Here is a 27,606-nt window from a genome sequence, read left to right on the forward strand (position 1 = left end):
CAAATTGGGCAGTGCCATGCATATGAAGAATTAGCGGCCATTGTATGGCATTACTCTGGCATTTGAAGCTGTGCTTGGCATATAATAGTGACACATGCAAGTGTGAGTCTGTACATTAAGTATCTGAGCTGTCCAGATTGATAGCTCAGAAGTAAAGTGCTTGTACCTCACGTGGAGCCAGCTTGCCTTTCGCAAGTGAATACCACAGGAGGGCCCAATTGCCCATTCATCCCTTAGAGGTTGATAGAATACCACCAAATAGGGCAAGAATACCTGCAATGATAGGGCACAGAAGTGGGCAGAATTTGAATGAATATTTAAGTACACAAATTGTTATATCATCCATGTGAGGCATTAATTGGAATTAGCACATAAAAATTGTTATTGACCTCCTCCCAGCCAATCAGAATGTTTACAGTGCAGTCAATAACTACTGGTATTGACTGAGTGCAGTCAATAACTACTGGTATTGACTGCATTCTGAACATTCTGTCTTCAGAAGCAGACAGGGAAACACCAATCCAATTTGCGGGTAAGATTTGGTTTTAACAAGAACATTCCTCTCTTGATGGACCTTTTTTTGCTGCAGGATGCTATTTAACATATGAAAGAGATAGACAAGATTGGAACATGCTTTTGCTTTCTTGTAGAGAAGCATTTTACTTTCACATGATACCTATTGCACGCTCATGTTAAACCTGTTCAAACTCAGCCAAGTTGCAAACTTACGAAGACAAGCATGTTTTTTAAATACTACAAACTAAAACCATATTTAATTTAGCAACTAGGTTTGTCTATTTACTTTACTCACTGTAAAGCACCATTTTTGACTTCACCACGAAAACTCCAAAGCATGTATTGCTGCTATCACCATGTGCTAATTGCCTTATAGACCTTGGGAGGGGTCGGTATCGCTTGGGATAATGACACTTTCTCTAACAAATAACTTGGTGGCCGGTCATTATCTTGCGATGATGACCCCTCCCTCAGTCTATAAGTCTATATTAGATGGTATTAATAAGGCATTGGAGACTGCACTTCCATGTGATGGCAGCATCTGGAGATGTGAATTTTGCACATTACATTTGGTGTCTACAAAATTCATAAGTCATTGGGCCTCATTACGACCTTGTCGGTCCGGAAACAAGGGTGGCGGTAAGCTGACCGGCACCCTTGTTTTTTGACCAGCATATTACAGGTCTGCCTGCCGGAGCCGCTGTGCCCGACAGGTCTGACCCTGCCGGGCACAGTAGGCAGACCGGTCACAGAAGCACTGGCACCGTTAGCAACGGTGCTTAATGACCCCACTCCCATACAGTCATATGGGACTCTATGGGAACGGGGACTTACATTTTCCTGGCGATTGACTTCCGGGCCGCCGGAGTTGTAATCTCCCAGTGGCACCGGGAAGTCAGGAGCCAGTCAATATTTAGGAGTTCCGAGGAAACCCGCCGGTAGCACCGGCAGGGTTACGGCCAGACCCATAATGAGGCCCATTAACTGGTATTTGTATTTGAGTCTTTGCCTGGCATCTGATGGAAGTAACTAGACATGTGACGATGGAAGCAAATAAATACATCATAAATAGATGCATAAAAGATGAGGCTGTACATTACGTTTGGTGATTGAATGATGCATTGGAGACATTAACTGGAATAACTGGGGCACTGGAGACTGTGCTCGGATACGATGGCATCACCATGGCATGATATGCTGTGCATTGTAAATAAAAACGAATGCCAAAACGACAGCACAAAAGGCAACCCAAATGGCCTTGCCAAAGCTTATTTTGTCACTATTTATCTCCCTTTCTCATGCTATATTTATTTCTGCATTTAATTCGTGTTAGCTGCTCGTAGCGACAATCAATGACTGTAGCATGCTGACCGCCTGCCTTTGCCCTGAAGTTGATAGTAAAATAAATAACACTTTAAAGGTTCAGCAGAGACGCTCCGAATTCATCAAGCAGGCGCCTTTTCCGCTCCATCCCTGTAGTGCCTGGCTTTACAGCCGCAGCAGAGCAAATGTGAGACCGTGGGGGCCACAGCAATGGTCTGCAGGGCTGCAAGTGTCCTGCGGGCCGTACAATGAGTGTCCCTGCTCTGCACTGTCACATCGATAAACATTCAAAGTAAATATTCTTTTAATTATTAACACCCATTGCACTTTGGTACGAAACCTTCTGCGGGGGGCATTTTGAAGTATTTGGAGTTGTCCAACATTTACAAAACTGCTCAACTGAAAATGTGATCCACTGGCATAATTGCAAAATGCATTATTTGTGAATGATGGTGAAAGCGAAGAGACGTGAGAGAGAGGTCTCAGCAAACCTTTGCATCTTAGGGTTCTTTACACTTGGGACCACAAAAACTATTTTAAAATGGCTTCGGATCCATAGACGCAAACCATTCCTGCAATAGAAAATGCTTTGGAACCTTAATGTGCTTACTATCCATGGGTGCAAGCAGAGAACACTGCGCGCAGCAGGGAAATGTTCACTGATCAGTACATGCATCCTTCTTTCAACCTATGTTGAAAGGTGCTTATTTCGACACCCCGGAGCGCGTCCGCACTCACCCCACACCAGAGTCTGAGCGATACAGGCTTATTCTTTGCGAATTGCTCACTATTTTAGGTGCTTCCTACATCAGGGAAGGTCAGTGACAAATGTGTTTTGCCTGTTTTGAGCCTCTTCACTGATACGCCAATGTAAATCTGCTCAGCAAGGCATAGCAAAAAGGTGACTTCCAATTGGTTGATGTTTGATGGATAACTGCCAATGAGTGCAAGAGGGATAGTCCTGTTTTCTCTGGCAGTGACTGGAGGGAGCAAGATTCAAGCTGCCAAGCGGAAACCAGGGGAGCCTCCGCTGGTACCCAGTGCTTGGCTGAAATGACACTTGAAATTAGAGGCAACAAAAGGTTGACTTGAGTCCAGGCTCACGTTGGAGCTTATAAGCAACTGGCATGGCTTGCCATCAGCCTTGGATAAAAAAGACCTCTTGATTGCCCTTGTAAACTGGCTCTTCCCAATGTACCACCAGTTCTGGTGTACGTTAGTAATATTGGCAGCAGGAGGGGGCACTAGCAGTTACTGCATGACAGGAGGGCTAGACTTTTATATACTTATTTGAGAGAAAATAAATTTCTTGATTAGAACACATTCCTACTAGCAATCATATGCGTCTGCAAAATATCCAAATTGTTACGTGCTGGCCTGCGCTCCCGCAGGCCAGGTAGACCAATGCTGTGGGCACCCAGCCAACATCCAGTGACAGGGGACACGGGGGCTTCAATGGCCTGGGGGCACCCAGGCCATCACCAAAGTCGGTGCTGGAGTTGCCCAGCATGGGCTCTACTGACATGGGGGGCCATCACGGACAGCGTTGCCCAGCAGGGGCACTGTCAGGGTGGAGGGCCCTGCAGCAGCAGGCCCTCTACCTGCCACGCAGCTCCAGCATCGCGCTGCAGGAAAAGACACACAGCAGGCAGGAGTCGGTTACCATCGAATGTCGAGCCGGACATGGCTCGTCCCTTTTGTTCTTTAAATCACATGGTCACAGACATGTGACCTTAGCACGAGTCGTGGGAGGGACTTGTTCCCTCAGAAGGGGTGGCACACCACACTCCTCCTTTTCCGTAACGAACAAACAAAGTGAAACACCACTGGGCATTAAATCAATTAACAGTCACAAACAGTAATAACTGGAATCCGGGTGCAAATAATTTTCACGTACATAGGAACTCAGGTTGGGACAATCACTAACTTCGAGCTTACTTTGGTAGTTTCAAACATAACACACATACTGAGCATTGGCACACATTTAGGGTGAGGGTCAGGGTTGGTGGATGCTGGTGACACGTTGGAAATTCCACATTACTAAAGACCCGTTATTCAACTGGGTGAGTGGAACTTTACCCACTGAATGACACCATCGTTGGCTCCTGGCCCCATCTACAACATGCCCACAATATGTAGGAGCACAGCTTCACACCACATTTTAGCTGGGGCCACTTTAAGCATGTCCAGGGTTTGCAGGCTCCCAGCATTTCTATGGATGGCTGCTGAGTCCATTTTGAGCACTTGCAGGGCTGCAGGAGACCAGCCCAACATACAATGCTATCGGTTCAGGACAGTTCAGTAAACAGTTTGGGGCCGACAAAGCTGCACCTGGGGGCCCCAGGGGCCAAATCGGCCTGGTCCATGGATGGTGGGCAGGGCAGGAAGCGGCAGGGTACTGGTGGCGGGTGACAGGCCCCCCCTTCACTTCCCCTTCCCCGCATGGGCTGCTGGCAGGACACTGCTGATGGCGGGGGGGGGGCAAGCACTTGCAAGATCTGCACCCCCTTCCTCTCATTCCCTTTTCCTTTCCTCTTGGCAAACACTGCCACCTAGCCCAGGGATGGCGCCAGCATGGCAGGTGCACACTGGCGTGGGGCTTGCTACTGTGTGGTGGGCATGGGCAGCCACACACTTTCTTTAATGCGCATAATATGGCTTCTTCCTGGAGCCTGCAGCCAGCAATCCCTTCATTTTCGGATGTGAAATCCCCACACCGGAGCACGACAAAATGTGTTCCTTTGTTTTATTCTTTTAAAGTTCCCCCCACTTCTACAACACTGCCAGCTGCCCCGGGAATTTCAGAGAATCTTGACATTTTTTTTCTTGCCTCAGCATGGAGCGGTGTGCCGGCCTGGAACGCTGTGCCGGCACGGGGCGCTTGACTTTTTCTTTCTCCATTTGCACTCACCGCCAGTTGGGCCCGGGATCTTTAGAGGGCCATCATCATTTTCTCGGCCTTGCGCCGACATGGAGCGCTTCCTTTTGTTTCACTGCCAATGTGGAAGGGACTAATTGTCCCCTTTTGTTGAATACAAAACTCCGAACCTCAGCGCTCCTCACATGTCACCGCCAGGCAGCATGCAACATACAAGCAGAGGCACCCCCAAGCTGCGGGCCTCCACATGCACAGCTCCGACACTGGAGCTCTTTCTTTTTTCACTGCCACTACACACAACACACTGCCGATGGTCCTGGCATCTGGAGTGGCCCTGTTCATATTATCACTGCAGCGCCGTTGTGAAGCGCTTCTTCGTTTCATTGCGTGGCCCGGGATGTCCTCTTTCCTTTTACTTCTGACAGCTCTGACATGGAGCGTTGCCATCCCACTGCGCCCACACAGAGCACTGCACTGCCATCACTGCCGGCGAGCGCGGGAACTTCGAGGGCCTGCAGGCACCACGCCTCCTTCCACATGCGGCAAAAGCCGCCGAGCCTCCTCCAAACCTCCTTCCCATCGAGACTCCGATCATGGAACCCACCCGACTCGTTAGCAGCTGCAGGGCACTGTGCGCTTCCGGGTGGCCATATCACAACCACGGGGCTCAGACCGAACCTCCACATTGTTACGACCTGGCCTGCGGTCACACTGGGGGCACCCAGCCGACATTCAGTGACAGGGAGCACCCTGTCAGCCCGTCAGTGACCACGTAGGGTTCTCCTGTCCGACAATGATATGATATGATAGTTTATTTATATAGCGCCTATACACAATGGACCTCATTATGAGTTTGGAGGTAGCCATGCCGTTTTTACCTGCATGGCAACCCCCAAACTCTGGTCCGCGTCCCGAAAAATGGGAATTACCAGGCCATTCTGACCTTTGCGGGCCCGGTAACTCCCATTCGCGGGACCCGGACCCGGTACATCCCCATTCCCATTTGAGTCCCATAGGGCTCAATGGGAATGGGGAGGATGGTAACACTGGTCCCATTAATAACAGGACCGTTGCTACCATCCTGTTCTGCTAGCGGGTGCTGCTCTGCACGTCTGGTCTGACCAGGCGTCCAGAGTGGCACCCGCGAGCAAATTCGTAATGTTGCAGCGAGATAACAACGGCGCCGGTAGCACTACTGGCGCCATTGTTGCATTACTGCAACACTTATAATGAGGCCCAACGTGTTTCAAAGTTCTTCAAGGCAAGGGAGGCAACAAGGGGAAATACAATGACATTTTTAAAGGCCATGAAAAGTAAGGATGTGAAATTAACTATCGTACCCGGCCTGATGACATTTCAGATAGTGCAAGAGCTAAAACATAGATAAGGGAAAGAGGGGGAGAGTGGTAAGGAAATGGAAACAGACAGGCGACTACCGTACTAGGCCGGATGACATTTCTGGTAGAGCAGAGACAACAAAAGGTGAGGGAGAGGGGTGCAGAAAGGGAGGGGAGGAACAAAACAAGCGACTATCGTACTGGCCTGATGATATTCCAGATACTGCTGCAGGGGATATAGGGGGAGGAAAAAAACAAGTAAGGGTATGGGGGAGGAGACAGACGAGGTTGCTACCATACTAGGCCCAGGGACAATTCTGATAGAGTAAGTGTATAGAAGAAAGTAACGGGAGGAGGGGATGAGATAGGAAAAGGGAGAAAGGGAGAGGAGGAGAGAACAGAGAGTAAGCAGTCAAAAAGAGTGGAGAAGCAAGAGGGGAGAGTGAATACAATTGCAGAAGTCAGTAGTAACACATAATGTTTCAAGACAGGATAGAAGATGAAGATGGGAACAGCATGATTCAGGGCCACCATGAGAAAGGGTGACACACCGTGAATCAATGAAGTCCATAAAAGTCACATCCAGCATTGGCCACAAGAAGGTGATGGTGAAACCAGAATGTATCAAGACAGACTCCTGCAGAAGTAGGCTGGAGGGGGTGAGGTGGAGCTGGGTAGAAGAATCAAGCAAAACAGGCAACACCTGTGTGCAAGAAGGAAGGGCACAAGGGAACATCATGGGTGGATCAGAGGGGTGGGGATGGCCTGTGAGGACTTAGGGAGTAAACACATGTTGGTGCATGCTTACCTGCTGTCTGAACAGGGGTTCGGGCCCTGGATCCTACTGGTCTGAACAGGTCCAAACAGGAATTGCCCTTTTCTTTGTCTGCCCTTCGCTTCAGACGATCGGGCGAGAGACGCCCTTGATCTAAGAGTTAAGAGCAGGAGGAAGAGGCAGGGCTAAGAAGGTGGGTGGCGCTTAGGCCAGGTGACCTAGATCCACTTGCATCTGCTCCCCATCTGGCAATGTTGCTTCGTTTTCAGACAGCATGTAAGGTTCCCTGCCAGTTTGGCATGGAAGTAAGAATGTATTTCTGTTGTTTCATAAACAAGGTCTCTTTGGGTTTCAAAAGTATACGTTTGGATGGCTCTAGTTTTAGTCTTCTGTAATTTGTCAGCTATGGGGTGATTGAGGAAACATGGACTCTGAAGTCTTGGCAAGAAGAGCAACATCCTGATAAGAACTGTACCCCCATTGTAGCTTATGACATGGGCAAACACATTGTTCGAGGCACAGTTGTTGTTTTCCTATGTCCTATCTTGCATGTTACCAAGAGTCCTGGTCGATTGCTCTGCCGTGTGCCTGATAAGTTTTGTGTACATCATTCTGTATGCAGAGATATTTAGGACCTTTTCCAATTCTGAGCTGCAAGTATTCTGCTGAGATGGTAAGATTCATTAGCTTTCAATGCCCCATAGACTTCTTCTTCAGATGGTGGTTATATTGTGAAATGACCACCACCTGATGAAGACCTCTATGGGATTTAGAAAACAAATACCTTTTACCATCTCACCATAATATTTTTCAGTCAGCCCAATGAAAGGTATAAAAAATTGGATTGTGTATGATTTTAAAACTGGACTAACACAGTATCAAACCTTTCCTTGTGCTTCAGAGTTGCCGAGTTTTTCAGTTTCAATCGAGCCAGAAGCAAACTTTATTGGATACGAGAAATTTGAGGCCTTCAAGATCACCATAAAAGCGAGGTATTTCGTTATACCATGTTTAATGTGACCATGCCGCCAGTAACAGCCAATTAAAGCAATCTGATTTCTCTCCTTCACTTTCTCTTTCATGTGTTCCTCTCTCCTTCTCTTCCTCTACCTACCTTTTCAATCACATCCTTTTCCCTCTCACTCTCCTTTTTTCTCAGTCTTTGACTGTTTCTCTATGTTCTCTCTCTCTCTTTATCTCTGTTTCTCTCAAACACCCCCCACTGTTTCTCTCTCACACTTCCTCTCACTCTCCAATTATGCTCCATCTCTCACAAATCCATCTCCACCTCTCTCCCCCCTCTCTCTATCTGGATATCTCTCCCTTTCTCTCTCTCCCCTTTCTCTGCCCACTCTTCATTTTGTCTAGTCTTCTGCCTTCTCCCGTTCCCATCTTATTTATTAATACGTTAATGCAATATGATGATAAGCGATGAATGAATTCAACCCCACAATGTCAGCCTTAAATTATAATGACATAAACATGTCACATTCAATGTGCTTCAGACAGAAATTCTCTCCACTTGCTACAACATTCAACATGCTGCAAAGAAAATAATAGTTCTTTGAAAGAATCACATGGATATATATGAACATAAGAATGGAATATTATGTGGGAACATAAAACAAAAGGAGTTATGATTGAGGAAGACAGATCACTTTCCTTAATCCTTCCAGTCTATCTTTGTACCACTTCCTTTCTAAGGCCTTATTCAAGTGTTAGCACCCTTGGTGGGTGCATTAGTCATTCAGATTGAATCTAACAATGCAAGCCCGGATTCGGAACAACCCGAGTGCTCTTTGCACCCTTCCTCCTCCCAGCACTGCCTGTTCTCCCTCTTAACCGTGCCTCCAGCCCCCACACCCAGCCCCCCCACACCCCACACCCTCTCTCCTTACCTTAACAGGGCTCCTCTGCCGAGCCGCACCGCTTGGCTTCCTGTGTATGCCGTGGAAATGGAAGAGGGGCTCCGAGCGGAGTCCTGCCTTCTGTTTCCATGGCAATCCTGACGCTCCCCGGCCGCTTCTGAGAATGAAGAAGGGTGGCTTGGTTTGTTTCATTTTTATTATTGCTGTCAGCACCTCGAGAGTTTACCTCCGGGGCTAATGGCAATAATAGTGCGCCTGGTGGGCTTCACCGCCCTGGGAACAGCATCGGGTCGTTAGCGTTACCTGCCGGTGAAGCCCACCGAATGTGTTATTATTACCATAATAACATTGTGCATCCAACTAGCATAGCCACCCGAAGCATGAATACGCTCAGGGGTTACTGTGAAGGAGGAGAGTACACCTGGGTGGAGTTGGGCCTAGGAGTCAAGTTGAGTCTGACTATGTTTACATGAAGCATCTTTACTCCATTTCTAGTTTGCAATATGATTTGATTTGAACATAGAAGATGGTTGGCCGAAATTTAGCCCATGATACAGATCAAAATCAACCGGTCCGGTGCTTGGGCAGGGTTTTGGTAGCTCTGCCCCACAATCTACCCCGGCGGCTGGGAGCGAGGTGGAAGTGTCTTTGTAAACATTTAAACATCACTTTGACATTTCTCTAAAAATAACATTTGTGTTTGATATTTTGACAGCTTTTTTTACAACAAAAATCTCCCCAAGGCCGATGCCTATGTGCGCTTTGGAATAATCGAACGAGGGGAACGAAAGATGCTGCCCAGCTCTATCCTGCCCACGGAGGTAGGTGTTCTCAATGCTAGCCTCCCCGCAGAAGTATGTGTTCTCAACGCTTTCCTGCCCACAGAGGTAGGTGTTCTCAACTCTGTCCTGCCTACGGAGGAAGGTGTTCTCAATGCTACCCTGCCAACACAGGTAGATGTTCTGAATGCTAACCTGCCCACGCAGGTAGGTGTTCTCAACGCTAGCCTGCCCACAGTGGTAGGTGTTCTCAAAGCTATCCTGCCCGTGGAGGTGTTCTGAACTCTATCCTGCCTGCGGAGGTAGGTGTTCTCAACTCTATCCTGCCTGCAGAGGTGTTCTCAACTCTATCCTGCCTGCAGAGGTAGGTGTTCTCAACTCTATCCTGCCTGCGGAGGTATTCTCAACTCTATCCTGCTTGCGGAGGTAGGTGTTCTCAACTCTATCCTGCCTGCGGAGGTATTCTCAACTCTATCCTGCCTGCAGAGGTAGGTGTTCTCAACTCTATCCTGCCTGCGGAGGTTTTCTCAACTCTATCCTGCCTGCGGAGATAGGTGTTCTCAACGCTATCCTGCCCGCTGAGGTTTTCTCAACTCTATCCTGCCTGCGGAGTTGTTCTCAACTCTATCCTGCCTGCGGAGGTAGGTGTTCTCAACGTGTACCGTTTTAGGGATCACGGCTCCCTTTCTCTTCTCATAGGCAGCCATAGGGGCAGTACCCTGTGTTTCACTGGGTTGACCAGTCTTATGACTGACATTTTGGGGATCAATCAGCCTTTATTGGTAATGGGCACCCCACTAAGACAAGCATAGATTGTGAAGATGAACTATGAATGAGAGTATCCCAGCAACACATGTATAAACTGTGAAGGAGCCGAGGGATATGTGCACAGCTATTTAGGCTTTAACAAGCTTAACAACCTTGGTGGGGGAATGAGTTCATGAGTGAGTCAGTGAGTGAGTATGAGAGGGAATGATGCCATCCAGAAAGTTATTTTCAGGCTGTTTAGAAGTACGCCAGTCCTCAACTATTTAAGTCTTTGAAAGCCAGGTGAGTGAATGAGTTAAACAGTGGATCAGTTACTGAATGAGGTAGTGAATGAGAGTGTACCCTTGTGAATTGGGCCGTGCCAGCAAGTCATTTAGAGACCTTGAAAGAGCGGGCGATATATAGATAGCTATTTATGTTATTTAAAAGCCCGGGAGTGGGTGAGCCAGCGAGTGAGTGAAGGAGGGCATCCAATCAAGTTGTTTACACAGTGTGAAGGAGTGGGGAATGTATGCAAATATGTTAAAAGGCTAGGCTTTTAGCTGATTCAGTTAGTGAGTGAGACAGTTAATGAGGGTGCTGGCGATTGAATAGTGATATTCCAGAAAGTCATGTGCAGACCACGTAGAAGCATGTGGTGTGTGAATAGATGTTTAGGTATGTGAAAGCTAGGTCAGTTTATTGGGCGTGTGAGTGACGGAGCGAATGAGTGAGTAAGTGAGTAAATTAGGGCATCCCAGCCAGTCACTTACAAGCCATGAAAAAGTGATCTATATATAAAGATGGCTTATTTGGTCATTGAATGCTGGGTGAGTGAGTGAGTAAGTAAGTTAGCAAATGAATTAGAGCATGGGCGAGTGAGTGAATACGGGCATGAAGTCATTTACAGATTGTGAACGAGTGGCTGATACATGCATTTCAATTTTCAACACCAACAAGCATCCGTCCTAAAAGCTAAGAAACTCCACTGCACAGAAATCATTAGAATGGATACACACCCGCAGAAGAGGTTCAGACATCATTAGAATGGCTACACACCCGCAGAAGCGGTTCAGACATCATTAGAATGGCTACACACCCGCATAAGAAGTTCAGACATCATTAGAATGGCTACACACCCGCATACGAGGTTCAGGCATCATTAGAATGGATACACACCCGCAGAAGAGGTTCAGACATCATTAGAATGGCTACACACCCGCAGAAGAGATTCAGACATCATTAGAATGGATACACACGCGCAGAAGAGGGCCAGACAGACACACACGCAGAAGAGGTTCAGACATCACTAGAATGGCAACAAACTCGCAGAACAAGTTCAGACATCATTAGAATGAATACACACCTGCAGAAGAGGTTCAGATATCATTAGAATGGCTACACACCCGCAGAAGCGGTTCAGACATCATTGGAATGGCTACACACCCGCAGAAGAGATTTAGACATCATTAGAATGGATACACACGCGCAGAAGAGGGCCAGACAGACACACCCGCAGAAGCGGTTCAGACATCATTAGAATGGCTACACACCCGCAGAAGAGGTGCAGACATCATTAGAATGGCTACACACCCGCAGAAGAGGTTCAGATATCATTAGAATGGCTACACACCCGCAGAAGAGGTTCAGACATCATTAGAATGGCTACACACCCGCATACGAGGTTCAGGCATCATTAGAATGGATACACACATGCAGAAGAGGTTCAGACATCATTAGAATGGCTACACACCCGCATACGAGGTTCAGGCATCATTAGAATGGATACACACCCGCAGAAGAGGTTCAGACATCATTAGAATGGCTACACACCCGCATACGAGGTTCAGGCATCATTAGAATGGATACACACCCGCAGAAGAGGTTCAGACATCATTAGAATGGCTACACACCCGCAGAAGAGGTTCAGACATCATTAGAATGGCTACACACCCGCAGAAGCGGTTCAGACATCATTAGAATGGCTACACACCCGCATACGAGGTTCATGCATCATTAGAATGGATACACACGCACAGAAGAAGTTCAGACATCATTAGAATGGATACACACCCGCATACGAGGTTCATGCATCATTAGAATGGCTACACACCCGCATACGAGGTTCATGCATCATTAGAATGGATACACACGCACAGAAGAAGTTCAGACATCATTAGAATGGATACACACCCGCAGAAGAGGTTCATGCATCATTAGAATGGCTACACACCAGCAGAAGCGGTTCAGACATCATTAGAATGGATACACACCCGCAGAAGAGGTTCATACATCATTAGAATGGCTACACACCCGCAGAAGAGGTTCAGACATCATTAGAATGACTACACACACACACAGAAGAAGTTCAGACATCATTAGAATGGATACACACCCGCAGAAGAGGTTCAGACATCATTAGAATGGCTACACACCCGCAGAAGCGGTTCAGACATCATTAGAATGGATACACACGCGCAGAAGAGGTTCAGGCAGACACACACGCAGAAGAGGTTCAGACATCATTAGAATGACTACACACACGCATAAGAAGTTCAGACATCATTAGAATGACTACACACACACACACAGAAGAGTTTCAGAATTATCGACAAAGTGAGAAATCCAGACTCGTGCAACACAACTCTGATACCAGCTCAAGAACTGTGCAGCAACATCTCTCACCACTTCAAAATCAAAGTGGAGGCCATTCCACAGGACATGATTCGTTGTGAACCGATTGGAAAGAAGAGTCAGCTTGCGAGGATCCTGCCAAAAGCACCCCCATGCTCAACCAAATTAAAGTCACCATCGAACTGACATTCTCCAAATTGGTTATGGAAAGCACAACAGAAGGCTTTGGCCCATTCCCGAACCATCTACAAAGGCATTCTTTGCAAGGTAACGCCCGGCAACCTCTAGCAGGAACTCTTGAACTCGTTCTGGCAATCGAAGGCGTACCAAAATGTAGAAAAGCTACTCGAAAACACAGCAGGAAACCCTGATGTCCCCACAAGCCACCGCTTTATCACCTGCATTACATTCCCAGCAACAATCATGGAACGCTAAATGCATATGTGATCAAATGCTGGAAAACGTTGAGCCAAACAACATCCTGGACCAGGCAAAGTAGGCTCCTGGCTGATGAGATGAATGGAGTCAGTGCTACTATCCATGTGGAACAGCCTGTAGACCAATGCAGATCCCTGCATCACTAAAAGCACCAGAACTCTACACCTCAAGACTGTCCCAACCAATACACTTCCACACTTGGGGAACTGGAGGCCTCCCCTCTGGATACAGGTACCTCAAGTTCTCCCAACACAAACCACCTAGAAATCAATCTGCACGCAAACCACAGGAGTGTCCGCCCCGGCAGGCACCTACACACCAGCAAAGCCATCAGGCATGTTCTCTCTGTCACATCCCTGCTGAGCGCCCTCCACCCCATGACCCCAGCTATTTAGGACTCACAGTACCAAGAGACCATGCAAAAGACAGAGGAGCATGGAGTAAAACCCACTAACATAACATAACAATCACCCCCAAATAAAGACATTGAGTAAGTGAGCGAGAGATGGGTGGGGTGAATGAATGGATGATTGAGTTAATACAAGGATAAACATTGATCTGTTAACTGTGAAATGCAAAATAATTTTTTTAGCACTCTGAAAGAAGTGGTTTGCTAGTAGAAACCAGTATGAGAACGTTCAGTGACCAAAGTCAGGATGGCTCAGATGCCAGTGCTGGGTCATGGCGCTGCTGGTGGCGTGGGCCCCCCTGGTCACCCTGAAACTTGGGTGTTAGTTGATGGGTCTCGCTGATTGTATTTCCTGAGCATCTCACGAGACTTCTCTGATATGACATATCCTCTCTGGCAGCATTGGAATAACCACTCATGTCTTCCTTCCCAGATTGTAGACGGTGAAGCGAACGTCCTTTTTGATAGCAAAAGAGCAGTGAAGGAAAAAGGTTATGAAACTTTGGAAGACCTGGACGGCTCTTACCTGTACATAACCGTGTCTGTCTTTGAGACTCCAGGTAAACACATTTAAAGTCAAGCTACTGCTGGAAGTTTACAGCCCACCTACTGTTAACCTGAGTTTAAAGTCAACCTACTGCAGAGCCACTGTTAGGGCACTGCCAAGCTAATGTTGTGTTAACCTTTGTAGCGATTAACACATTGGACTGTTTCAATACTTTGGTAGGGGTTAAAGTTTGACTTTTCATGATTCAATTGCATTTATCTAATTTAGTAGGCCATGATGTATGGCTACACATGGGCCATATAAAAACCTTTCACAGCAGCCGAACACCATAACTCGGCCTCCTTCAAAGCTACTGGGTACTCCCCGAGGGCCTGAGGCTGGCACACCCTATACGGCTCTTGGACAAGGAGATAATTACGCATGCGTACCAAAGGTCATGTGCTGGAAATTGAAAATGAAATACACTGCTGTTCCAATTCCTGTGGGGTTGGGGGAAAGGATGGAGTGCGGGGCATAAAAGTGGCTCGGGCACCAATGAAAAAGTGGTCCTCAGTCCTAAATGGCGATTCTTTCCTATTCTAACAGACAGCTACAATGTGTAGCAAATTGTGGACATTTTAAAGAAAATGTGTTCAGAATCACTGATTAAATGTTCATCTTTCATTATGCGCCGAATACCGGCGACCAATCTCTAAGCGCAGGTTCAGGATTTACTCAGTTCTGCTGCTGTAAACACAGCACTTGCCACTTGCTGGCTGCACCAGCACTGTTTATTGCCTCCATGATCTATTTATTTGTATTTATTATTATTTATCTGTCCTCCTCTGCTCTGCACTTTCCACTCCCCCCTCTCCATGCACTTTTCCGCTTCTCGTCTCCCATGCACTTGCGCGTTCTCAATGTCACTGGGCCTAGTAAGATCGCTGTTTGTTCTCCCCTGTTCCCCTCCCCTGCCTTGTCGCGCTCTGAAACACTTGTGTACGAGCGCGATACAAATAAACTATAAAATCATATCATATCATTTGAGCCTATGTTGCTCTGAGTTGTTTTGTTTCCAAGACAAATACATTGCCCCATAACTACCGTCCCTGCCTTGTTAATCACTGGTTAAAACTACTTGCTGCACTGTATTGTAACTCGGACACAAACAAGTGCAAGTGTTCCCAGCAGGTATTACTTGGGCCCATTTAGCTTATTCGCTGAACAGGGCTAACACCTAAGGTCTGATAGCATTGCCTAAAGAATATACAACAGTCCAAACGGCCAGCAAAATGGAGACACCACACACACAGTCTGTGTAGCCTGTGGAAGATGTATGGGAGCCACACGGGAGCCACTCCGTGTTTCTGTGGAAGATGTAAGGGAGCCACACGGGAGACACACCAGGTTTCTGTGGAAGATGTAAGGGAGGCACACAGGAGCCACACCGGGTTTCTGTGGAAGATCTAAGGAAGCCATACGGGAGCCACATTGGGTTTCTATGGAAGATGTAAGGGAGCCATACGGGAGCCACAACGGGTTTCTGTGGAAGATGTAAGGGAGCCACACAGGAGTCACACCGGATTTCTGTGGAAAATGTAAGGGAGCCACAGGGGAGCCACCCCAGGTTTCTGTGGAAGATGTAAGGGAGCCACACGGTAGCCACACCGGGTTTCTGTGGAAGATGTAAGGGAGACATCACGGGAGCCACACCGGGTTTCTGTGGAAGATGTATGGGAGCCACACGAAAGCCACACCGGGTTTCTATGGAATATATAAGGGAGCCACACAGGAGCCACACTGGGTTTCTGTGGAAGATGTAAGGCAGCCACACGGGAAGCACACCAGGTTTCTGTGTAAGGTGTAAGGGACCCACACGGGAACCACACCGGGTTTCTGTGGAAGATTTAAGGGAGCCACACATGAGCCACACCGGGTTTCTGTGGAAGATGTAAGGGAGCCATGCAGGAACCAGACCGGGTTTCTGTGGAAGATGTAAGGGAGCAACGCGGGAGCAACTCCGGGTTTCTGTGGAAGATCTAAGGGAGCCACACGGGAGCCACTCCGGGTTTCTGTAGAAGATGTAAGGGAGCCACAGGGGAGCCACACCGGGTTTCTGTGGAAGATGCAAGGCAGTCACATGGGAGACACACCGGGCTTCTGTGGAAGATGCAAGGGAGCCACACGGGAGCCACACTGGGATTCTGTGGAAGATGCAAGGAAGCCACACTGGAGCCACACCGGGCTTCTGTGGAAGATACAAGGGAGCCACACCGGAGCCACACCGGGTTTCTGTGGAATATGTAAGGGAGCCACACGGGAGCCACACCAGGTTTCTGTGGAAGATGTAAGGGAGCCACACATGAGCCACACCGGGTTTCTGTGGAAGATGTAAGGGAGCCAAGCGGGAACCAGACCGGGTTTCTGTGGAAGATGTAAGGGAGCCACGCGGGAGCCACACCGGGTTTCTGTGGAAGATGTAAGGGAGCCACATGGGAGCAACTCCGGGTTTCTGTGGAAGATCTAAGGGAGCCACACGGGAGCCACTCCGTGTTTCTGTGGAAGATGTAAGGGAGCCACAGGGGAGCCACACCGGGTTTCTGAGGAAGATGCAAGGCAGCCACATGGGAGACACACCGGGCTTCTGTGGAAGATGCAAGGGAGCCACACGGGAGCCACACTGGGATTCTGTGGAAGATGCAAGGAAGCCACACGGGAGCCACACCGGGCTTCTGTGGAAGATACAAGGGAGCCACACGGGAGCCACACCTGGTTTCTGTGGAAGATGTAAGGGAGCCACACGGGAGCCACACCGGGTTTCTGTGGAATATGTAAGGGAGCCACACGGGAGCCACACCAGGTTTCTGTGGAAGATGTAAGGGAGCCACACGGGAGCCACACCGGGTTTCTGTGGAATATGTAAGGGAGCCACACCAGGTTTATGTGGAAGATGTAAGGGAGCCACATGGGAACTACACCAGGTTTCTGTGGAAGATGTAAGGGAGCCACACAGGAGCCACACCAGGTTTCTGACGAAGATGTAAGGGAGCCACATGGGAGCCACACCGGGTTTCTGTAGAATATGTAACAGAGCCACACAGGAGCCACACAGGAGCCACACCGGTCTTCAGTTGTTCCACTTTGTGTGTGTGGTGTTTCTATTTTGCTGTCCGTTTGGACTGTTGTATATTCTATACGCTTTGTAAATGTTATGCTCTTTATTTGTGTTTATGTACATGTGCTGTATCAATTTAGTTAGCAGGCAGTACATTTTTCAAGTACATTTTGAGTATGTGTATAAATAAATCTTCCATTATTTGGTTTCTCTTAGTTCCCTCAATATTATGCATATGAAGATTTATTAATTATTTCTTGTAGGAAATTCTATCAGACCTGAAGCATTAGCTCTGTTCAGCGAATAAGCTAAATTGGCCACAAATAATACCTGCTGGGAACAATTCCTCTTGTTTGTGTCCTAGTTATTCTCCAGTTCCCAGTGGAGATGAAGAATACCCTTTTCTGAACAGTATAGTAACTGAACAAACTGCCACCATTTGTGAAAAAGCCGGCCCACTTCGACCGAAAAACTGGCCCACGCTACCATGTTGGGCCTGCATTCGGTCATTGCCCGATAGGCCAGTCCGAGCCTGCTGAGTGATGGGGCAGGGCTCCCCACTGGGCTAGAAGTGGAGTCATGGCAGGCAAGTGATAGGCTGAGCTTAAGTGACAGTTAAATGATAGTTTGCACACTTAATACAACTTCTGCAGGGAGGACTCACTGTGGGAATAACACATGTATAGACCAGAGACACGAAAAATGTATGATATAAACTGTAATGGTATACAGCACAATAATGCAAGGAGCAGTCACTTGACAATCTCTTAGCCTAGAAAACTATCACCCAACTGACTGGGTTCCCATTTGGTTGACTTTTGAATGGTGAAGGGCTTAAACACCACAGCTGTATTTGATATGATATGATAGGTTATTTATAACGCGCTTAATACCCAGAGGTTTCTAAGCTCAGACCCGGGGATCAAACCTGTGTTGCTCCGTGTCATTTTGCTTCCAAGGCGAGCAAGTTGCTATCCTCCGGGAGAATAGAAGTTACACAGGTGTGTTTGTATCAGCCAGCTGTATTGCTGGGCTTGAGCAGCTATTTCCATCAGTTAGGAAGTGCAGTGGCATTCTGCCCTTAGCCCCGTCCTTGAAGTGTGCCAACTGCATCCAGGCTTTGGAGAAAAACAGATTTGCTTTATCGCAGTCCTATTTCTATTTTATGGCTTCTATCCTGTACACGCAGGAGAATATTACAAAAAAAGGCAAAGAAAACAGAGACAAGAGCTGCGTCGACGCATGGTTTCTAAGGGGGTCGGTGGTAACCAGGGCTCTTCTCTGAAGGGTCAGAACATTGCCTTGAGACATGTCTCTGATGTGCCCCTGTCCTTATTTCCCCACGCTAAAAGTGGATGCAAAGTACCACTTTTGCCCAATAGGTGTCACTATTACCAATGTTTAGATTCACATCATCCCTTTCCAACATTTAGATTTATATTTTGTTTAGTAATATTCTGAAGTGAGAATATAAAAGAACGATGATATTGTTTGCTTTTACAGCATAATATTATAGTAAAACCATGTCATAATAATGACTTAACAAAAGTAGTTTATACATAAGAAACATGGATACTTTCAGAATAAGTGAGGAATTGGAAAATATATTGGCTTATTTTGATTTGAGTTTATTGTTATTTTTGCATATGTGCATATTAGTTGATAGCTTTTCAATTGCTGATTAATTAAAATACACTGGCTTTACCTGGCATAATTCCTGCTAATCTTTCCCATCCTCTCTCTCTCTCTCTCCCTCTCTCTCTTTCTCTCCCCCCCTTTCTCTCTCTCTCTATCTTTCGCTTTCTCTCTCTCTTTCCCCCTCTCTCTCTCTTTCTCTCTCTCACTCTGTCTTTTTTTTATTTCCCTCTCTCTCGCTCTCTCCCTCCCATTCTCTGTCTCACTTTTTGTCACTGTCATTCTATTTGCAGGTGCTTTTCCGCTAGTGTCATCCCAGTCATTGCTGATTGCAGCCCCACTGTTAGTGCAGAATTCCATTTTGGGGGGTTCTGGTGCCCCCTTATTTTTGTAGCCTTTCCCCTTTGTTTTTTTAGAATCTTTGACTACTTTGCTGCAGTCCTCCTGCACTGAATTCTTTTTGAGTATGTGGTCCTATGGTAGCCCAAATGGTTCCAAGGACTGGGGTGCTTTTGACGCCCCCCATGTATGCCCTACAGTGGTTATGTCACCCTACGTTGGTTTTAGGGAGCAGGCTGGTGGTAGATGTAATTTAGTTTTGGCTACACTTAGGGCGCATGATGATTTATGACATTAGAAGCCCAATGTACCTTTTTGGCAGCCATTGAGGTACTAACATATTTCTTAAAGTCCTGTTCTTGAACATTTTGTTTTTGGGTTATTTCTTTGATTGTAAAAACACTAAGGCAGATGTAAAATGGCAGATGTGAAAAAATAGACTGTGCACCCTCTATAGTTGTGTGGACTAAATGTGAATGGGGAATGGTAAACTGAATGGGGACTTACCGGGTCCGCATAGGTTGGAATGTCCCGGTAAGTCCACATTCAGCCAGACCAGACCCGGACCCGGGTTTGGAGGCCGCCATGGCGCTAGTAGCGCCATGGCTACCTCCAAACTCGTAATGAGGCCCTTGGTCTAAGTCCACGGTAGAGCAGTTTAGGGGCAACGAATACCCATCTGTGCCTAGTCTCTACAGTTAGTATGTGAAAGAGTTGCCAAGGGACAGTTTCACAAGATATAAGTTTTATGGCCCCCCAGATCCCGCCTGGGCTATTTGAGGACTCTCCCTATCTTGGTTTAAAATTGTTTCTGTGTCGTGTGATGAAGGCAGATGCCTGACTCTACCCCATGGGATGGAGGGTCTTCTGTGACCGAGAAAAGCCAACCTTCCAGGACCTAAGTGCCTCCACTGCATTCTACCTGTAGACGGTATAGGTCTGGTTAATGCCCTCTCTCCAACTGTCTCTGCGACTAGGACAACGTAGACTACGGTAACGCTCCCTTTCTGCAACGGTTGAGATCTTTACTCCATTCGTCTGGATATAGGAGACGGTGAACCCAAACCTAGGCACATCACGTTAAATACAGATCTATTAAGATTTGGGGTAAAGTAACAAGACCCCAATGCTAGGGTGTTCATCTTTGCAGGACCCCCAACGCCCATGGAATTCTTGTGCCCTCTGAAAATGGAGGGACCATGACTAAGGGTGATACAGAACAAAAAATGAGCCCTTTGGGATCCCATATGTCTCAGGGATCTCTGTACAGAAATGCCAACTCACCTTGCTCTACTGGAGTTTGCGCAAAGAGGAGAGTGTGCGATCTGCTGTAAAGCTGTGGGCTCACGTGTGCCTGGTGACTTTTACCAAAGTACCAAAACCCTGTAAAACCACAACAAAGCAGTTATAGCAGAAAGCAGGAGCTCAGGAGCTGACAAGTAATCAGGACTCTGCAGCACAGAGATGGATGGAAGGGGGTGGGAATTCTGCCTGAACCAAAGATGGCCGCCTGCCCTTATCATCCCTCTCAAGTCCAGGCCCCCACAACAGCTGTGTCAAATGAGGACATTGATTTAATGAAGCAATGTTGGGTGCCCACAAGAGCTCGGTCAAGAGAACAAATTGATTTATGGAACATACTCCTCAGTAGCTGAGGGAGAAACACCAAGGATAGGTACAGGGAAACAGATTTGCCAGAGGCAGCACACCCCAGAGAAAGAATAATCCTGTAGCCAATGAACTCAAGGATGGAGAGAGAAAATATCTACTTCTGGATGCAAACAGAGAATCCTAAACCTGAATCACCTAAGCAGGGTGACATAGTTAGAAGCTCTCCCCGTCTTGGATAAGCACTACAGGCCAGTCAAGTGCTAAGTCTTAAAGAGCTTAGAACTAGAAAAGAGCGACTGTGAATCCTGAAGAGACTGAGACTGTTTACAAGTGAGTCTGGCACTATAACCCTGAAACAAGATAAAATGCGCCAGGCACAATCCTCTTGGATTGGATTACACGTTGTAAGTTAGGCTCGATATCCCTGTCACTGTGAATCAGACATGAGGTGTGATCAGCACTTAATTCCTGTGAACGTCATTGATACTGTGAATTGGGACAAGAAGCGGCTGGGCGTTGTATTCTTGAGATTGTACTGGTGAAGCTAGGAGACTGGTTGCTGCACCCCTGTAACTGTGCTTTGAGAGAGAGAGAAGCCTAATGGTCACTATATGTTAATGTTAATGGGTCTTGTGCCGCACACTGTTGCCACTTGCATGGTCTCTTGGTGCTCTGGCTGGTCTGCAATGGAAGGGGGGTTGGGAGGGTGGGCCGCTTCATTTCGGAGAAACCGGTCACTGAGTTTTGATGCGTTTTTGATCGGTGACCGTAATGTGGTGTTGATGTGTGATTGTGAACACTACAGTAGTGGTGTCTCCCGAGTCAAATATTTAAAGCAATTTCGTTGACGAAAAGAGTAAAGACAGTGGAGTGACAATCAAGGAAAAGAGATTCTGCGAAAAAAACAGCATCTTTTATTTATATATATCATAGCATAACAATTTCTATAAAAATACAAAAAATAGAAAAGCTCACATTCACATTAATTCACCATTTAAGGCAAATATCTAATCAGAGGCATACATAAAAATGTAAAGAAATGTAAATTGCAAAGTGCAGTTCAATTACATAAATGGTGCAAATCCCAGAGAAAATAGAGGCAATAAACAGTGATAGTGCAGTCAGAAAGTGCTGTGTTTAAGGCAGCAGACTGGGTAAGTCTGATAAGTGCAGAAAAAAAAGAAAATGAGGGTGTTGGGAAATGTATAGGTACAGATACAGTCCCCAGTGCAAGGGGTGGCCAGGAGGCAGTGCAGGAGGGTGGCAGGGTGAGCAGGTACCTGGGCCCAGAGGACAGAGGGTGGCCAGGTGCACTGTGCCAAGAGAGCAGTTCAGCAGGGGAGAGGGAGAGCAAAAGCGGTAGCAAAGAGGAAGGTCTTGAGGAGCTTCTGGAACCAGAGGCTGTTCCAGAGGGAGACCCCAGCCGAAGACAGAGATCTACCCCTAGGTTGTTTCTTTGAAAAACGACTGATCCTGAGGGAGTTAGAAGTAGAGGAGGGAAGAGCTAGAGAGGGGAGGTATTTGATATCGGGTAATTAGAGTGGTGGGCTTCTTCTGGAGTACATTAATGGCTGCACTCCCCGCTTTTCTGGTAGATTTGGTAGATTTCTCTTGTTGGAATTTGCATGGTTTAGCGAGTTGGGTTGAGTTGATGGGGTTAGGTCCTTCTGCTTGGTCTAGGTTCAAGTTGGGTGTGTTTGTTTTGTCACTGGTTTCGTGGGGTTCCTTTCCGTGTATTTTGCTTATTTCGTAGTACGTTATCCCATATATGTCGTATATCCCTAAGGCTCTGTACTAGATATCACGAGACATAACGGCATCCTGTTCGATTAGAATCCCAACACTTTATATTTTGCACACAAAAGCAAGCATACCCAGTGGGCGCCGTTTCCCCACACATGATCCACCTCCTCTGATACCACTTGTCTATGCTATTCTTCCAATCCTATCCTGAAAACACATTTTATACCTTCTGTTTCATCTCTCACCGTTTCAACCTTTGAACCTTGTAAGGGGCCCTGAGACCCTCTGGGTAGCACCAGTGCTGAATAAAAATTCAAATAAAAGAAATACAATTCAATAAAAAATAAGCTCCCCCGACACCTTTTGTTTAAAATGTTATAAGTGGGAACTTCCTTTTCAGTTATTGACAACCGCCAAGATGCCTTGAGTATTTAGCCCCATTGCCATCCTGTTCAGAAAAGCAGTTCAGAGAAAACTTCTTTGGGAAAAACCCTTAAAGTGAGGAAGGGGACTTGCCTTTTAAAGGGGTGGGGGGTTTAAAATCCTTAGATTAAGAACCCTGGCTGATGCCTTATAGTTTAACCCATTCTGAAACATTTTATATAGAGAATTCCAGAGAGGAATCTCGTTTTCATTTGTAGTTAAACCTCTATGCCTCTGAGGTGTTTATCCCAACCACATCCTGTAAACAATAAAGGGAGTTCAACTAGATTCTTTGTGTCATGTTTTTTGCCTGCCTTATTACCAGAGCTTTCCCGTTTCCTAGTTCCATGTGTGAGAAAGCAATTTTTTCTTGGAACTATGGGGCTTGTAGTTTTGCTTTTTTGCCTTTTTCAATTTCTTCTGACAAATCCCAGAATTCCAGGAAGAAACAGAACTGGATGTCTTTATCACGCACGGAACGGTCTGGGAAACGTGCGAGCTCTGAGTGCGTTTGCCACATAGAGGGCCCGATTAATGGAATATTTGCCTGGTTCAAAATAAATTTGCACTGCTGAAAAGTGACTTTGCACTGCCGACACAAACCCTGACTCATGGAACCGTGCAAAGGGTATTTTTGCAGTGCAAAGTCTGGGCAAAGTCAGCGCATAGTCATTTTTGCAGTACAAAATGACTTTGCACAGAAAAAATACACTTTCCACGGTTCCATGAATCAGGGTTTGTTTCGGCAGTGCACAATCACTTTTCAGCAGTGCAAATTCACTTTGAACTGGGGAAATATTCCACGACTGTGGCCCACAGTCTGCATTCTCACATCTGTGCTTGAAGGGCAATCACAAGATTTCATTCTTTCTTGTGTAAAGATTCCACATTTGGCCTATGGTGTTGTTAGAATTCAAAGAGAAGCACAATGAGGGCAGATAGAGACTGTGGAGACACCCATGGAAGTGCTATTGATCTACAAATCAGATGCTCCGAGATCTGGACGACCCGTGCAAAGTGGCGAACCATTGTAATTAGATGTTTATTTATTTCATTGAATTTACATGTATCGATTTTCACCAGAGCACGTCAAAGAATGCAAGTAAACTGTCCAAAGGTATAGCATGCATAGACGAAAGGGAACAGTGCAAGAGGAGAGTCAGAGCAGGGAATTAGCAAGATGTGAGCTGATTAAGAGAATTGAAAGATTAAGGGGTAGTCACATAGTTTCCCTGAAGGGGGGAAGGTTTAGGAGTGGAAACGATATGGGGAGCAAAACTTAAGGTAACCTGGGTGACAGAAGAATGGTGGTGCGTAGGGAGGTAAACAACTGCAAAGGAGGAGAGATAAGGGCAACAGGTGAAGGTGCTTAAAGACAATGGGCCTCATTACAAGTTCTGCAGTGCAGTCGATTTCTGCCAGTAATTAAATTGCGATTTTTTGGGAAGAAATAAAATTACTGCCAGTTTTACCGCGCTGCCGATTTTCGAGTTGCCATCAAAGCAAATGATTGACCTCCAGCCGAACACTGGATGGAAATATTTTACTTAAATGACAATATTTGTAGGAATTACCCATGGCAATTCCTCCAAGTCCCCCATGGAGAATTGAGTCTTACTCTGTCATACCACTACTTGTAACCTGGCATTAATTCTGCTGGACTGAGTGGCAGGAGCGGTAACCCCCAAACTCGCAATGAGGCTGAAAATAGTGATATTTGGTCTGCTAATGCATCCAGGCCTTTTGCATATATAGGATGCGAAGCAGTGTAAACACTTGTGATCAGGGTGAGCTCATACAGTTTGCTTGAGTGGGGAAGACAAGGTTAGAACTGTGTTCTTCTGACTCCATAGTCAATGCTTAAGCATTCAACCACATCGTTTGCTGGTGCAAATCCATGCATTCCATCTAGCCAATCTCCCACGTGGGCAGTGCATTGTCCTTTCTCATTGCCTGGCCACAGGCACAGGCAATATTGGCATCTGCAACATGAATATGTTTGTTACCTCAGCCCCTTGCCCCCACTGTTTAAAGACTCCTTGCTCTGTTTTAGCCATAACCTTTTGCCAAGTTTGAGCATCTGGGGCTCGTGCTGAGACACTGGGGCTAGCATGGCTACCTGAGTCCTGTTAGCAGAGCAGAACCTTCAATCCCACGCGGCTTTAGGATCAAGACCTCCATGAACAGATAGGTCAGCAGTAACAGAGAGCATACCTGAGGGAGAAGGCTGGTCCTTTTAATTTCCTACCTAGGTGCACAGATACACCATTGTGAAGGAAGGAGTCCAGAAAACTATATCATTACAATTGTTTATTTCTCCTAGATTCACGGCCTCAGGAAAGTGAACTCGCTACAGTCAAATATGCCGTATCCCCATACACCCTGAAACTGATAGCAACACCACTCTTCATGAGACCGGGGCTCCCGTTCTACATAAAGGTCAGTATATATGCGTAAGTGATGAGCTGCTTCTCATGTGACAAATGTATCCCTCTGGTAACTCACTGAAGTGCTTATTGCCACACGCCGTCGTAGACATGTACCCCTGGCCAGCGCTAACGATGCATCCTTAGCACCCACTCCATGTCACTGTAGATCGTCTAGCTTTGATGTAGCATTATACCTCCACCACTGGTATCCCTCTGGTAACTAACTGAAGGGCATAATGCCACAAGCCGTCGTAGACATGTACCCCTGGCCAGCGCTAACGATGCATCCTTAGCACCCACTCCATGTCACTGTAGATCGTCTAGCTTTGATGTAGCATTATACCTCCACCACTGGTATCCCTCTGGTAACTAACTGAAGGGCATAATGCCACAAGCCGTCGTAGACATGTACCCCTGGCCAGCGCTAACGATGCATCCTTAGCACCCACTCCATGTCACTGTAGATCGTCTAGCTTTGATGTAGCATTATACCTCCACCACTGGTATCCCTCTGGTAACTAACTGAAGGGCATAATGCCACAAGCCGTCGTAGACATGTACCCCTGGCCAGCGCTAACGATGCATCCTTAGCACCCACTCCATGTCACTGTAGATCGTCTAGCTTTGATGTAGCATTATACCTCCACCACTGGTATCCCTCTGGTAACTAACTGAAGGGCATAATGCCACAAGCCGTCGTAGACATGTACCCCTGGCCAGCGCTAACGATGCATCCTTAGCACCCACTCCATGTCACTGTAGATCGTCTAGCTTTGATGTAGCATTATACCTCCACCACTGGTATCCCTCTGGTAACTAACTGAAGGGCATAATGCCACAAGCCGTCGTAGACATGTACCCCTGGCCAGCGCTAACGATGCATCCTTAGCACCCACTCCATGTCACTGTAGATCGTCTAGCTTTGATGTAGCATTATACCTCCACCACTGGTATCCCTCTGGTAACTAACTGAAGGGCATAATGCCACAAGCCGTCGTAGACATGTACCCCTGGCCAGCGCTAACGATGCATCCTTAGCACCCACTCCATGTCACTGTAGATCGTCTAGCTTTGATGTAGCATTATACCTCCACCACTGGTATCCCTCTGGTAACTAACTGAAGGGCATAATGCCACAAGCCGTCGTAGACATGTACCCCTGGCCAGCGCTAACGATGCATCCTTAGCACCCACTCCATGTCACTGTAGATCGTCTAGCTTTGATGTAGCATTATACCTCCACCACTGGTATCCCTCTGGTAACTCACTGAAGTGCTTATTGCCACACGCCGTCGTAGACATGTACCCCTGGCCAGCGCTAACGATGCATCCTTAGCACCCACTCCATGTCACTGTAGATCTTCTAGCTTTGATGTAGCATTATACCTCCACCACTGGTATCCCTCTGGTAACTAACTGAAGGGCATAATGCCACAAGCCGTCGTAGACATGTACCCCTGGCCAGCGCTAACGATGCATCCTTAGCACCCACTCCATGTCACTGTAGATCGTCTAGCTTTGATGTAGCATTATACCTCCACCACTGGTATCCCTCTGGTAACTAACTGAAGGGCATAATGCCACAAGCCGTCGTAGACATGTACCCCTGGCCAGCGCTAACGATGCATCCTTAGCACCCACTCCATGTCACTGTAGATCGTCTAGCTTTGATGTAGCATTATACCTCCACCACTGGTATCCCTCTGGTAACTAACTGAAGGGCATAATGCCACAAGCCGTCGTAGACATGTACCCCTGGCCAGCGCTAACGATGCATCCTTAGCACCCACTCCATGTCACTGTAGATCGTCTAGCTTTGATGTAGCATTATACCTCCACCACTGGTATCCCTCTGGTAACTAACTGAAGGGCATAATGCCACAAGCCGTCGTAGACATGTACCCCTGGCCAGCGCTAACGATGCATCCTTAGCACCCACTCCATGTCACTGTAGATCGTCTAGCTTTGATGTAGCATTATACCTCCACCACTGGTATCCCTCTGGTAACTAACTGAAGGGCATAATGCCACAAGCCGTCGTAGACATGTACCCCTGGCCAGCGCTAACGATGCATCCTTAGCACCCACTCCATGTCACTGTAGATCGTCTAGCTTTGATG

General features: G+C 47.0%; 1 protein-coding gene across 2 annotated transcripts in view; it reads left to right on the plus strand.

Moving 5' to 3' along the window:
* Positions 1-27,606, plus strand: part of C5 (complement C5) — a 478,994-nt gene that overhangs the window by 143,636 nt on the left and 307,752 nt on the right. For both annotated transcript variants that reach the window (XM_069609527.1, XM_069609526.1), the window contains exons 7-10: positions 7,731-7,821; positions 9,413-9,518; positions 14,138-14,264; positions 25,381-25,496. In XM_069609527.1, coding sequence (XP_069465628.1) covers positions 7,731-7,821; positions 9,413-9,518; positions 14,138-14,264; positions 25,381-25,496 — 440 coding nt within the window. The remainder of the gene's footprint in view (positions 1-7,730; positions 7,822-9,412; positions 9,519-14,137; positions 14,265-25,380; positions 25,497-27,606) is intronic.

The sequence above is a fragment of the Ambystoma mexicanum genome, chromosome 8, assembly GCF_040938575.1.
Source record: "Ambystoma mexicanum isolate Mex_15411 chromosome 8, UKY_AmexF1_1, whole genome shotgun sequence".
In the NCBI taxonomy this organism is placed as follows: Eukaryota; Metazoa; Chordata; class Amphibia; order Caudata; family Ambystomatidae; genus Ambystoma; species Ambystoma mexicanum.